The sequence below is a fragment of the Chlamydotis macqueenii genome, chromosome 3 (genome assembly GCF_036417535.1).
Source record: "Chlamydotis macqueenii isolate bChlMac1 chromosome 3, bChlMac1.mat, whole genome shotgun sequence".
NCBI classification, from domain to species: domain Eukaryota; kingdom Metazoa; phylum Chordata; class Aves; order Otidiformes; family Otididae; genus Chlamydotis; species Chlamydotis macqueenii.
Window position 1 is genome coordinate 49,157,583 of NC_141558.1, and position 12,289 is coordinate 49,169,871.

The 12,289-nt window shown below is 44.6% G+C and overlaps 1 protein-coding gene across 1 annotated transcript; it reads right to left on the bottom strand.

The window, feature by feature from the left end:
- Positions 1–287: 287 nt before the first annotated feature.
- On the bottom strand, positions 288–10,979 carry OSTM1 (osteoclastogenesis associated transmembrane protein 1). The gene is made up of 6 exons (XM_086744591.1): positions 10,641–10,979; positions 7,351–7,465; positions 5,740–5,837; positions 4,273–4,437; positions 3,310–3,475; positions 288–3,009 (listed from the first exon to the last, which is right to left on the bottom strand). Exons 1-6 carry the CDS (start codon positions 10,977–10,979, stop codon positions 2,954–2,956), a joined length of 939 nt encoding a protein of 312 aa, XP_086600717.1. The 3' UTR covers positions 288–2,953.
- Positions 10,980–12,289: the final 1,310 nt, after the last annotated feature.

Here is a 12,289-nt window from a genome sequence, read left to right on the forward strand (position 1 = left end):
CCACTAGCCTTACCCACGCACACCCATCCAAGAAACTCCAATGCAACCTACAGGAGCCTTTCCATATAGTTCAGGAGGCTTTGCCTGAGCTGAAACTCCACCCTCTCTCAGCAGTCGCAGTTCATTTGTTCTGTCATTCAGCACAGCACTGCTTTGAAAACATCTTTCTGATGCTGTTTTCCTGCAAATGGCATAATGAGGAATAATAAGCAGGTGCTACTGAACACAAACCCCAAACAGCAGGAGTATAAAACTACTATAAATGAAGCAATTAAGTAACCACACTGTTCGCTGTTTATTGACAGTCTTTATTAGAGCTGACTTTGTGTTCAGAGGTTTTCTAGTAAGTATAAATATTAATCAAAGTGCTACCCCACAGTAAGAAATCTTTATTTGCACAAAAAGATACAAACAACTATTATTTCAAAGTTCATCCTAGTTAGTACACGTAATACCAAAAAGGCAAAAATAAACCAAGATGAAAGACTAGCAGCAAAAAGAATTCTAGTTTTCCTTCAACACCATCTGTGTGCTTCCACATTTCTCTAGGAAACAGAGTATAAAGAGAATTCAATCATTTATTTATGAAATATTCTACCAAAAATATAACACTGTAAAGAAAGTTAGTAGTACAAATTTTGGAAAAAAAAATAAAAAGGAGAAAATAGCAGATGTAATATTAAGATCTCAAGTGTAAACTTTACTGCTGCTTTAAAATAAAAAACAAAAGTCACATGAGTATTTCCGTTTGGCTCAGCAGCCAGAAAAATAAGAAAAGCTGATTTTTTTTTTAAAGTGCTTTACCACCATATCCAAAAGTAATGACTTTGAGACCCACTTAACATGAATGTGCTCAAAAAGCCACTGCTTACAGTATAAAAGCTGTCATTCTGAAACGCTGCACACACAAACTGGCTTTATCTGCACAAATGAAAGATTGCTTTGAACAGCTCTCAATCATATGATGTCCCAAATCAATGTAATGCTATTAGAGCCGGCAGCTGAATAAGTCCCAGAGAAGTTGAAGTTTAAGAATAAAGATATTTAAAAAAACAAAAACTTTTTTTTTTTCCAAAGGCAGCATGCCTCTCCCAGCCGCAAGAAGGTAACTTTATGTAACAAGAAAGATAAACACATTTTTGTGTTATTGTTGTAAACTACCTAGAACAAACTGACCATTGACATGTTTAACAGAGAGAGATAAATACTTCTTACTGATAAAAAAAAACAAAAGGCAATCATGGGGGTGGGACCAATCACTAACACAGTATTTTACTTAATTTTAAACATACTGTCAACTTGACTTTAAAACTGACAATACGTCCTAACTCAAAAAACCACAAAAAATAACAAGAAAAACAATGACTTGAAGAGCTTCAGGACTGTTTTGTTACATTGTTATGTATTTATTTGAGCCTTAGTGCAAAGGAAAAATCTAACATTCTAGGCTCCAAAGCAAGTCAAACACATAAGACTTTCATAGGGGTTTTTGACAGACATCAGACACACAGATTCCAAGACAAATTCAATTTTTCTGTTGTAACGGCCATTCATTCTCAAGGTTAGAAAACATCTTTTTAAATGGGAGCAAAGACTCTGGCACTCATTAACCTCAAGTACAGCTATAAATCGTTTCAGCCCCAGCACTCTCCCAAATCATGGCTGTGATAACCAAACTGAACCGTCGGTGCTGCTGCAGCTGTTGAATTGTACCCACAGCCTGGCAGCAGCACTACCCATCCCCGCAGCTACTGTACAAATTTCTCCACCAGCTTTAGAATCCTGCAAGCTTGAATTTGTGTACGCTCATTTATTTCACTGGTCTAATTTTTGAAACTATTTCTTCAAAGTCATCAATTCCCAACACAGTATCTTCACTGTCCTTCAGGACAGTTTTTAAGTTAGAGAATCGCCAGGATCATTTACCACTAAAATACATATTATCTAGAAAAGGTAACTTTTCCCCTACAAAGTTCCTGTAAACACCTCTGTATTAATCCATAGCAAGCTATAGACCAGGAAATTCAGCATCTCCAGTGACTCGACTTTACCTCACTTCTCTTTTGCAAAACCAAACCCCTCTCCCCCACAAAAAAAAAAAAACTAACCCTTGATAATTAAAAAGGAAAGGAAATAACACAAACAGACAAACAGTGAAGCATTCAGTTACCCAAGCAGACATCTAAAATAAGCCTCTGAATATTTAACATTTGAAAAGCAATTATTTTAGTGGTTAAAGTGTGCAAATGACTAAATACATCGCCTGTTTCAGGGATAAATGAATACTGCAGTCATCAATGATTATTATTCACGTCTAGCACTGGCAGTTCTGTTGCTTTTGTTGCTGGCTTTGGACATTATATCATCCCTTTCTCTGCATATTTCATGCCTTTTTTTTTTAAACAGAGACCAGCAGCATGACTTTAGAGAAAGGTATCAGAAAGATTGGAACTTTTTTCTTTTTTTAAAGGTTTCCTGTCCATCCCAAGTCTGTCAAGACTGAATATTACGTGGAATTAAACAATGTTTCAAGTAGGAATATCAAATATTATGTCAAGTTTTGTCTGTCTAAGAAAATCACCTCAAAAAGATTAAGAATCTCAGGTTTCTGTGAAACAAATATGATAAATATACAAAAAAACCATGCAAGGAAAGTGTAGCTATTCTGCTGATGAAAAGTACAAAAGCTTAGAAACAGAAAAACAACAGCTTCAGCCCAAGACTGAAAAAATCCACAGATTTTTCAAAACCAGAGTCCATACAGTGTCACACAGCCCTGCCTTGTCATGTTTGTTAATATCCTCGCTTAGAAGTCAGACAGCATTTTGTTTAACTTGTGTTGCTCTGTATCATTACACTAAACCATAATTAACTCCTCTTTTGTGCCGGCCTCATTCCAACACAATTGTACCCACTGTATACCAGCAGCAGTTCTCAGGTTTTGTTTTGCAGCTCAGCTGTATTTTTCTTGGATGTTCACAAGACTGGCATTTGACTGGATGCGCTTGGCTGGAAAGGGAAAAATTATATGAAAATTAAACACAAAGAATTCCACAAAACTAGTCTCTCCACTCCCTCTATTTGTCTGACACAGACTTGCAAACAGCTTTCTGTTCACGTCCAGAAACTTTAATGAAAAGATATGGCTGAAGCTCTTCACTACCCTTCTTCAGGGGACAGCAGCAGACTAATAGTCGCTATTAGCGCCGTCAGCACAGCTGCAGGCAGATCTGGGTCCCCTCTCCAAGAGCCAAGCGAGTCTCTGGCACCACCCAACTCTAACAGTGAAATGACAGCACCATCACTTACGCAAAATGAGTATCCGTTTCTTCTGCTTCGAGTGAAGGAAGCTACTAAGATAAAAAACAATAGGTAGGAAGAGAATAAAGGATGAAACTGCAATCACTGGGACTGTATCACTGCAGGGAACAGAACAGTTGAAGGTCCTGCTCCAGAGCTTCCGAGTGATGTTCATCTAAAAGAAAAACATAAGCAAGTCATGAAAGCGAGCACATGCATTATTGCTGTGCAGCACGGCAAACACTCAGGCCTTAAGTAGTCAAATATAACCTCAGAAAACAACACTTTAACTGATCTCACCCCCAAAAGCAAGCAAATTCCTAGAAATGTAGAAACTGACAATTTAAAGGGAGCCAATATTTCACATCAAAACTTTTACAAGCTTCAAAAACAGACTATTCTCAGATATGCTGTAGACATTGCCACATGACTGTTTCCCAGAGAACTCACTGACAGCCTGCGGGGACAGAGCTAATCCCGTACTTTAGACGGCACTTCTTTTGCCCAACCACTTAAAACCCCACAATATAAAGCTTTTTCCAAACATATGTCACCAATGCTGAGGACCCCTGGAAACAGCTGCTGTAATAAGGAATCAATTATTACGTTGGCTAGAACAATAGCAGTAAAGCTTCACATTAAAAGGCAGAAAATCAAGAGATGCATTTTTTTTTAAATCCATCCCCTTCACAGTAACAAAAAATTATAGTGCAGCTACTCAAACTGGAACGCACTCAGGTGATCAGGAGCTTCAGTCACTCTCCTGCTGCACTAACTGAGGACAGGACCTAGCAAGACAGCCCCACCAAGCCGGCTTCCCCCACAGGACATCAGCCTACCAAAGGCACTGATGCCCATACTGTCCCACACTGAAAGGGAAAAGGCAACCTCTTGCAAGACAAGTGCAAAGAGCTCCAATTAATAAAGACCTCCCCAACAAGCTCTCCCTGTTGAGTATTAATAAATACTTACTGCGTCTTCCACATCGATACACAAATGCGCAGAATGCCCAGACTCACCACCTTGCCTGTTCATTCTTTGCAAGTTGTTATACAGGTCATTCAACATTCTGTAGGTTTCGTTGCAATTTCTACAGACTTCTGTGTAGTTATTTGGTGACAGATAGAAGGTTTGTCCCTAGGGTTATAAACCAGCATTCATACAGAGTTTTAAGACATTATAAATAAAAAAAAAAAAAAAAAACCTCAAAAACCAGAGGCAAATTTGAACCAAAACCCAGATTTCTAGCATCCTAGATCAAGTAGAGTCCCAGTCAGACAACTCACATTAGAACGCGGGAGGAAAACTGTAATTCACTAGGGACAGCATCCATCTCCTGCAGATTATGCATCTCAAACTGCTCCCTGAACTAGCACTTCATTTTTAAAGTATCAGTTCCCAGAAGGAAAAAATAAAAATTACTAGGAATTAAATGTTATTCGGGAGCCAGAGATCAGGTTTCTTAATACTGTGCTTTGTTTTTCATTTCCCCATACCTAACAAGTAACTGTTGTTACTGCTGAGCTATATTGACAGGGACAGACTGTGCCATAGTAAGAAATCCTTTCATCTGTGGCCTTCACCACCCCTGAATGCAATACAACACACTTGAAAACAAAACTACAGTGTCTAAAGATATTCCAACACAATAATCGTTGTATCGGCCAGCCACCAACCACCAGGTTAAGTTCTAGTTCAGACACTTGAACTGATCAATAGGCCAGTCCACACTGCTCCTGGCCAAGGCCTATAAAGGCACACTTCCTAGAAGCCATTAATAATAAAATAGCAGAGAGTCTCCTCAGAGATTGTTTCATACTCAGAATTTCCCACTTTTACCATTGAACGATCCCAGAACTCGGCCAGTTTCTGATTGAATACGTGCAGTTTCTTAGCCTATTTAGGGCATTTGCTTTGAGGACAATTACCACATTTATTTCAATAAGTGAATTATGCTGCCTTTGCAATATGGACAAACTTTGTCTACCCATAATTTTACTAGTCAGAAGAATTCTTATAGTGATTTAAGGTACTGGCCTTTCTGAACTAGTCTATATTATCAAAAGGCTATTTAAAGATTGACTCGTTAAGTCAGAAGACAACGGTTTTCCGAAGAGGTAGAAAAAAAGACTTACAGCATGCAGACATGCCATTTCCCACTGTATAATTATCAACTATTGTCAATTCAGAAATTCTGATGTGAAGTAGCATTGCAATTACATACAAAATGAAGTCAAGGTGAATATGAACTAGAATTAATTTTAGGCTCTCAATTTGTAAACATCTGTATTTTACAGATCACTGCTTTATCTGCGTAAAATTCACAAACCCACCAGCAGTTTGTCTGCCTAATACATATCTGCAGTTTATTCAGCATAAATAAAATTTTGCTAGCAATTAGAGGATTTAGCAGTTCTCTTAAGTACACAACATAAATACCTGAAGGTTATGTTCAAAACATGTCAGAGATTTATTGAACAAATCCAGGAATTCTACAGTAGAATTTGATAATCCCTCACTGTTGTTCTTTAAACAATCTGTCAAAGAGAGGAAAAAAAAAAAAAAATCAGGATATTGTAATTTCTAACATTTCCATAGCCGACAAGCCCCAGACACTCCACTCCTGCAAAAAGAGCTCTCGACTATAAAAGATGGCTCTAGTCAACACTGCAGTTTCCTTATCTGCCTACCATTGATGTCTCAGACCTGCTGACCTAACTCTTCATCGAGAAGATATTTCAGAATTAATTGGCCTTGATTAAGTGAAAGATGAAGACTATCATCAAGAGCTTTCTGAAGAGGGGGTCTGAATTATCTTTGGACTTTAAGACAAAACAAGACATTACTTTTATTTTCTAGCCTGCAAATCTGGCTTCGCCCAGTAACAGCCATTACATGAAAGCAAAAGCACCTGCAGTGGAGATGAAACAGAGAGCACCCCAGAAACAGCTAGACCATGAACACAAGAGTAGAAATCAGAGTGTAGGTTATCATTGTTTAAGAAAAGAGCTGACCATTTCACCAACTTTGAGGGGAGCCCTGGGGCTTTCCTCTCAGTCACAGGCTCAACCCTACCATGTTACTGCTTCTATCCATCTCACCCCACTTCAAGTGCTCTAACCAGACAGACCCTTGAGAACAACAGTGGTTTAGGAATTTAGATGTCCAGCATCAGCACCGTGAGAGCACGTCAACATCCTAGGAAAATTCTCCTGAAAGAAGGAAGCACCATCAGTACAGAGAGCAAGCACTCGGCTGGACACTGGGCAGGCAGCACGCAGGTCCCAGGCTAAGCACGGCAGGACAGCACAGACCACAGAGCTGCTCCGGTACTGCCTTTCCAGCCCTCCCACAGCCCAGACTCACAAATGAAAATAAACTCTTCCAGGCTCTCAAGGGACTCTGCAGCAAACCCAGCGTCTCCAACACAACTCCATAGCGCTATTCCCACTGTTTTCTAGTGCACCTATTAGCACAGGGTCCCACTTCCCACACCAGGGGAATGGCAAAAAGCCAAAGTTTTACTGTAAGCGTGGCACAGCACCATCAGCATGGGGACAGCGAGATACAGTGACAGACTTGGACACTCTCCACCCACAAAAAGAAATTAAAAGCATTGCTGTGGAGGGAGATACTGCTCAATGGGTAAGCAGTCCAGAGTTACTGACTTTATTAACAAACAAGGAAAAGTTTCTTATGTGAGTTTTTTTTTTAAATGGGAAGACTGAAAAAAAAAAACAGAAGAAACTGCAATGAAGCTAAGGAAAGTCTCCAGCACAGTCTGTAGATCACAAAGAAAACTAACATGACTACCTTTTGAAAGAATAGCCTAAAAGAAATATTTATATATTTCTAGACTAGCGCCTTCAGATTTTGCAGTGTCCCTTACAAAATAAAAAGCTCCTGCACCCCTCACTGGAGTGGCTCCAGTTCAGGATTTTTATGTTATATACTGTCTGTATTTAAATAAATACATACAATTCTGATCTGTGCAAATTTTAGAGGCCAAGTCATAACAGCAGCATGAAAGCTACAGAACGAGTCACATACTTGCACAGTTGGCTGCTTCCCAGGTTTCGTTAAAGAACTGCGAAAGGGTCACAACTATCTGCAGTCTGTCTGAGGTCAAGATGCTTTTGGCACAATTATGGCTCTCAGAAGAATTCTAGAAGTAAAAAGGAAACAACAAAAAAAGAAATCAAGTGGTAAAAAATACAAAGGGAAAATTTTGAAACATATTTTAGACAAGGACAGCTAAACAATCACATCTCATCACATTGATATTTCTAGAATAGACAGAGTAGACTTGATGGAACAATAAAAATATTTTGATCCTCCAATTCATACTATGTGCAACATAGCTTATTGCATACAGTCTTTGAAAACCTACTAGGACTGCATGCAAGTTATTCAAAAATATGTGACACAAGGGAGGGAAAAAAAAAAAAAAAAAAGGCAAGCAGAGAAACAGGGCCGCCTCTGCCAGGAAGCTCATATGCATCCATTTCTGGGCTGCTGCCCTAAAGTACAAGCAGTCAGAGAGACAGTTGTCAGACTGCAGGAATATTTGAAGGAGCTGAACCAACAGACTGGCCTCAAAACAAAACAAACCCAACCAGCAGAAGACAACATCCAAAACCACTGTACCAACGTACTGTATCAGCAGCAAACTTCCCCGTGATGCAGCAATACCAGGAACACAGTTCTCTGCCAAGCAGCGCCTACGGCCACTCCCCCCCCACGTCTATGACCAGGCCAGGCTCTTGTCCACTCCTGACATAGGTACCAAACTCACCTGGTCTTAGCAAGCCACCCAACACACCCCATCGTCAAAGCAGGCACTGGCACAACTCTTATGGCAGCTTATTCTCTGGACCAAGTTAATAAAAAAAAAATACAAAGCAACTATAAAAGCAGTTACAGAACAAACAGGAAGTATCACTAACAGAATTCAGAAGAATGCTTTTCTCCTTCAAAGCTTTATTTTCTCCCTCAAATCATTGATACAAAACCATGATCTCCAGTCAGCTGACTCCTGTGCTCTAGCTCCTGGTTTCTGGCTGCTAAATTGACTTAAGCACTTCTCAAAATGGTCAAAAGCCTCTTTGATAAGTGACATGGGACATACGAGAAAATAATCTCTTTAACGAGAAACATGCTCCTTAAAGAGCTTTACAAGAGATCCAGTTTCCACCTCTCTTTGTTAAAACAGGTTTATTTTTTAAATAAGAAGTTTCCCTTTAAGACTCAGCTGCAGAAGTTTAATATTGCCGCATCTGGTAATTCTTACATGCACCTGCTTTCATTTCTACTAAATTACAAACAGATATGCCAGCAAGCTATTTCTGTGGGAAACTCTCTGGTTGCTTCATGAAGGCCTCTAACTGTGAAACTTCCTCACCAGCTGGACTTATGAGTGGGGAAAAAAGCACTTCAAATACAAAACTGAATCAAGTAGACCTGTATCATTCCTTAAATATGTTTGCCCAATTTATTCTTTACTTAGTCTACTGAGGAGAGTTTTACATTTCAGAGATGTCCAAAACTTAACTTGGCTGCTTCTTTCATGTTGCGCTCTAACTATTGTAGGACAGCAAAGATAAAAACCATCAGATATCTGACTACTTGAGATGGACTGAGGTTGCAAAAGGTCACCTCACTTGGTTAATTCATCCACACACAGAAGGAAAGCCAAACGCTCTCTAACACAGATGTGCCTTCCAGATCACATACTGGACCAGTCCTCCCAGTACTCAAGAACAGCAGCTGCAATAAGTTCATACATCTTCTAAGTACTGGGATACATTTGGCAACCTAATCCTAGCCAAACCATCATGCTGAAAGCATCAAAGAGAATCACATACTTAATTTCTTGCTTTCACGTTACCTGGTCACTGGTACAGAACAGTTTTCATATGAGAAATAAACAAACAGACTAGAGGTTTTTAAACTAAAACAAGAGACCACTGGCTAGATATTTGCTCTGGAGAAGACAATTACCAAAGGAAAATCCATGTGCTTTTCCAATACAAGCACTGGGGTGGTGAGGGGAAACTGGCAGACAATGCATCAAAACCAGAAAGTGATTTTTCTTCATACAACAGGTAAGAAAACTGTGAAATAGTTCACAACAGGTCACCAAAAGTTTACTTGGGTTTAAAGAGCAACAGGTTCTTCTTGTCAACGGCGATTCTAAATAGGTTCAGAAATACCAGGACTGGAACAACAATTCAGAGAACACACTGGTCTAAGCTTGCTCTCTGTTTGCACTCTTACCAGGGCACCCACTTCTAGCCATCATCAGAGAACAGACAAAGGTCCTTTAGTCTGATCCACTATTGTCATCCTCGTACCATCCCAGGGACTAACTTTTACAAATGGATAAACTGGATGAGAACATGCAACACTACTCACGAACCACCTCCAACACTAAGAAATGAGAAAACAGAACAAAACAAACAAACAAACAAAAATTAATAAGAGTCTAGAGGATGTAAACAGAAGACCCAGCTTCAGTCAGGCTTTCCCACTGGTGGGATCCATGAACTCCAGCCAGTGCTCAGGACTTCTAGTTTGCTGCCACACACTCCCCCCAGCTTTGGAGCCAAGAACGCTGTGACATGGCTCCCCACAGACAACGTGCATCACTCGCCACAACTTCAGAGATCATCAATTTTCCAAGAAGTGCCGGGCAACTAAGTGCTGGTGGTGTTTCTCCTTAGCGCTGTACAACAACAACCTGCAAGCCAGGGCACTGCTTTACTTGTTGCTACATCAGCAAGAACAACTCAAGTTTTTCCACTTGCACAGAGGAGCAAAGCTTTTATTCTGCAGGTGGAGCTACTCACCCCTAACCACGCTGGCGGGAGCTGGCTGCACCACCAGGCAGGAAGGCAGCCATCGCCAGCAGTGACGCTTCCCAAACATTCCCAGCCTCCACCAAACCACCTTCCGCACCCACCCGGTAGGGCTTAGAGGGTGGGAACCGACCTTCACAGGCTTAACCCAAAACACGGCCTTGGAGTCACCAGTCACCCCGCCAGCTGCGCCCAGGCCCAGCCTAAGGCCACGCTGCCTCTCTTCACCCTCCCCACGGGTGACACCCGCTGCCAGGCCGCAGGGAAGGGCGAAGGTGCCCCGAGTTGGGGGGAACCCACCCGCCTTCGGGAGGAAGGCCCGACTCGCACGACTGGAGGCCTCAAGGAAACAGCCCAGGCCCCACACAACCCGGCGCCGGTGCGGGAAAGGCCGCACGCCGGGCCCCCGCCCCGGGCAGCCTCGCCACCCGCCCTCTCCCCACCCCCCCGCCGCCTTCGCCCTCCCCGGTCCCGCGGACGCACCCCGACGGCGCGGTCGATGGTGCGGTACTGCGCGAGGAGCAGGCGGTAGTGGCGGTGGCAGCCCTGGCAGAGCCGCACCGGGCGGGCTCGGCGGGCCAGGCAGCCGGTCAGCGCCGCGCTGCTCTCCGCGAAGGCGGCGAGGAGACGGCGGCACTCCGGCTCCAGCTCGGGCAGGTCGCCGGGCAGCCCCGCGCCCCACAGCTCCTCCGCCAGCTCCTCCGCCTCGCCCAGCGCCAGGGGCCAGCGCGGCTCCTCGGTGGCGGGGCCGAGGGCAAGCGCCAGGAAGGGCAGAAGCAGCAGCAGCGGCGACGGCAGCAACCGGCAAGACAGCGGCGCCATGGCGGCCGCGCCGAGGAAGCGGAAGCGCCGCGTCGGGAAACGGCCCGCCTCCGCCGCGGAGAGCAGCCGCTCATTGGCCGAGGCGGGGAGGGGGCGGGGAAAGAGGCGGGGCCGCGGCAGGGCGCGGCGTGGGCTCCTCCCGGGGCGTGGGGCTGGGCCGTGTGCGGGCCCCGGCGTGGGGAGGGGCCGCGCGGCCTGTGGGGAGGGCAACTTCCGAGCCCTGTGTTTCAACCAGGTCACACCCTTTTAGTCCGAAAAGGGGATTTTAAAGTATCTGGAGCGTGGGAAGTGGCTTTGAAATACACCGACAGTACGGGAACAACTAGGGAATCCCCAAACCAGAGAAAGGGTCGGAAGGGACCTTCAAAGGTCACCTAGTCCAACCCCCCTGCAAGGAGCAGGGACATCTCCAACCAGATCAGGTTGCTCAGAGCCCTGTCCAACCTGGCCTTGAATGTTTCCAGGGACATCTACCGCCTCTCTGGGCAACCTGTCCCACTGTACCTTCAGCGTGAAAAGTTTTTCCTTTTGGCTACGATATTTTGTGCAGATGACTCGTTAGCGTACGTGTGGCACCAGTGATGGGAGGCAGCGCTGGCTGGTGGTGGTGTGACGGCTGTGGCAGCTGTCAGGAGTTCAGCGCTGCTTGAATTGGCTGCCTGTGCGCCCAGCTGTACCCAGCTGGGCCAGCTCCGTGACACCTGGCCCAGGTGGCCTTAAATGTGTGCCAGTCACGCGGTAAAACATCACAGCGTGGAAACGTCCCGGATGGATTTGTGCTGTCAGGTGAAAAGACGACTGCGAAGGTGACAATAAAGATGCCATCGGGCAGGCAAACCGCCCAACAGATGGGTGACAACAAACAAAAACCGCGTCACAGGTGTGACACAGAGAAATGACAGCACGCGGGCAAAAATGTACCGGGTTGCCTGTACTCACAAACTGATTAGGGTGAGGGTCCCGGTTTGGGTGCCGGCCCTTTGCTGCGCCCCACTGACCCGCCTCCCAGCGAGGTTTTGGCCGAGGCCAGGCCATGCCCTCCCTTGCGGGTTTGGGGATGGAGTTTGGCAAGGCGACCGCCTTCCCCGCAGGGGACAGGGTGGTCCCGCACTGTAGCCCCCTGGGGCTGGGCCGTGGGCAGGGTCTGGCCCGGCCACGTCCCCCCAGGAGAGGGCAGCAGCACCCGGGCGCATCGCCCAGCCGAGGGTCGTCCCACGCCGCCCCGACAGCACCCGCATCCCCCCGGGGAGCGACGGTAAAATCCCCCCCGGGGCAGCCCCTCGGCCTCCTCACTGGGGCTGCACGGGTAT

Coding starts and splice junctions, on each gene's coding strand:
- OSTM1 (XM_086744591.1), bottom strand. CDS start 10,979: ATGGCGCCGCTGTCTTGCCGGTTGCTGCCGTCGCCGCTGCTGCTGCTT. Junction 7,466..10,640: donor CCATCGACCGCGCCGTCGGG/GTGCGTCCGCGG, acceptor TTTTACTTCTAG/AATTCTTCTGAGAGCCATAA. Junction 4,438..5,739: donor GTTTTGAACATAACCTTCAG/GTATTTATGTTG, acceptor TTATAACCCTAG/GGACAAACCTTCTATCTGTC.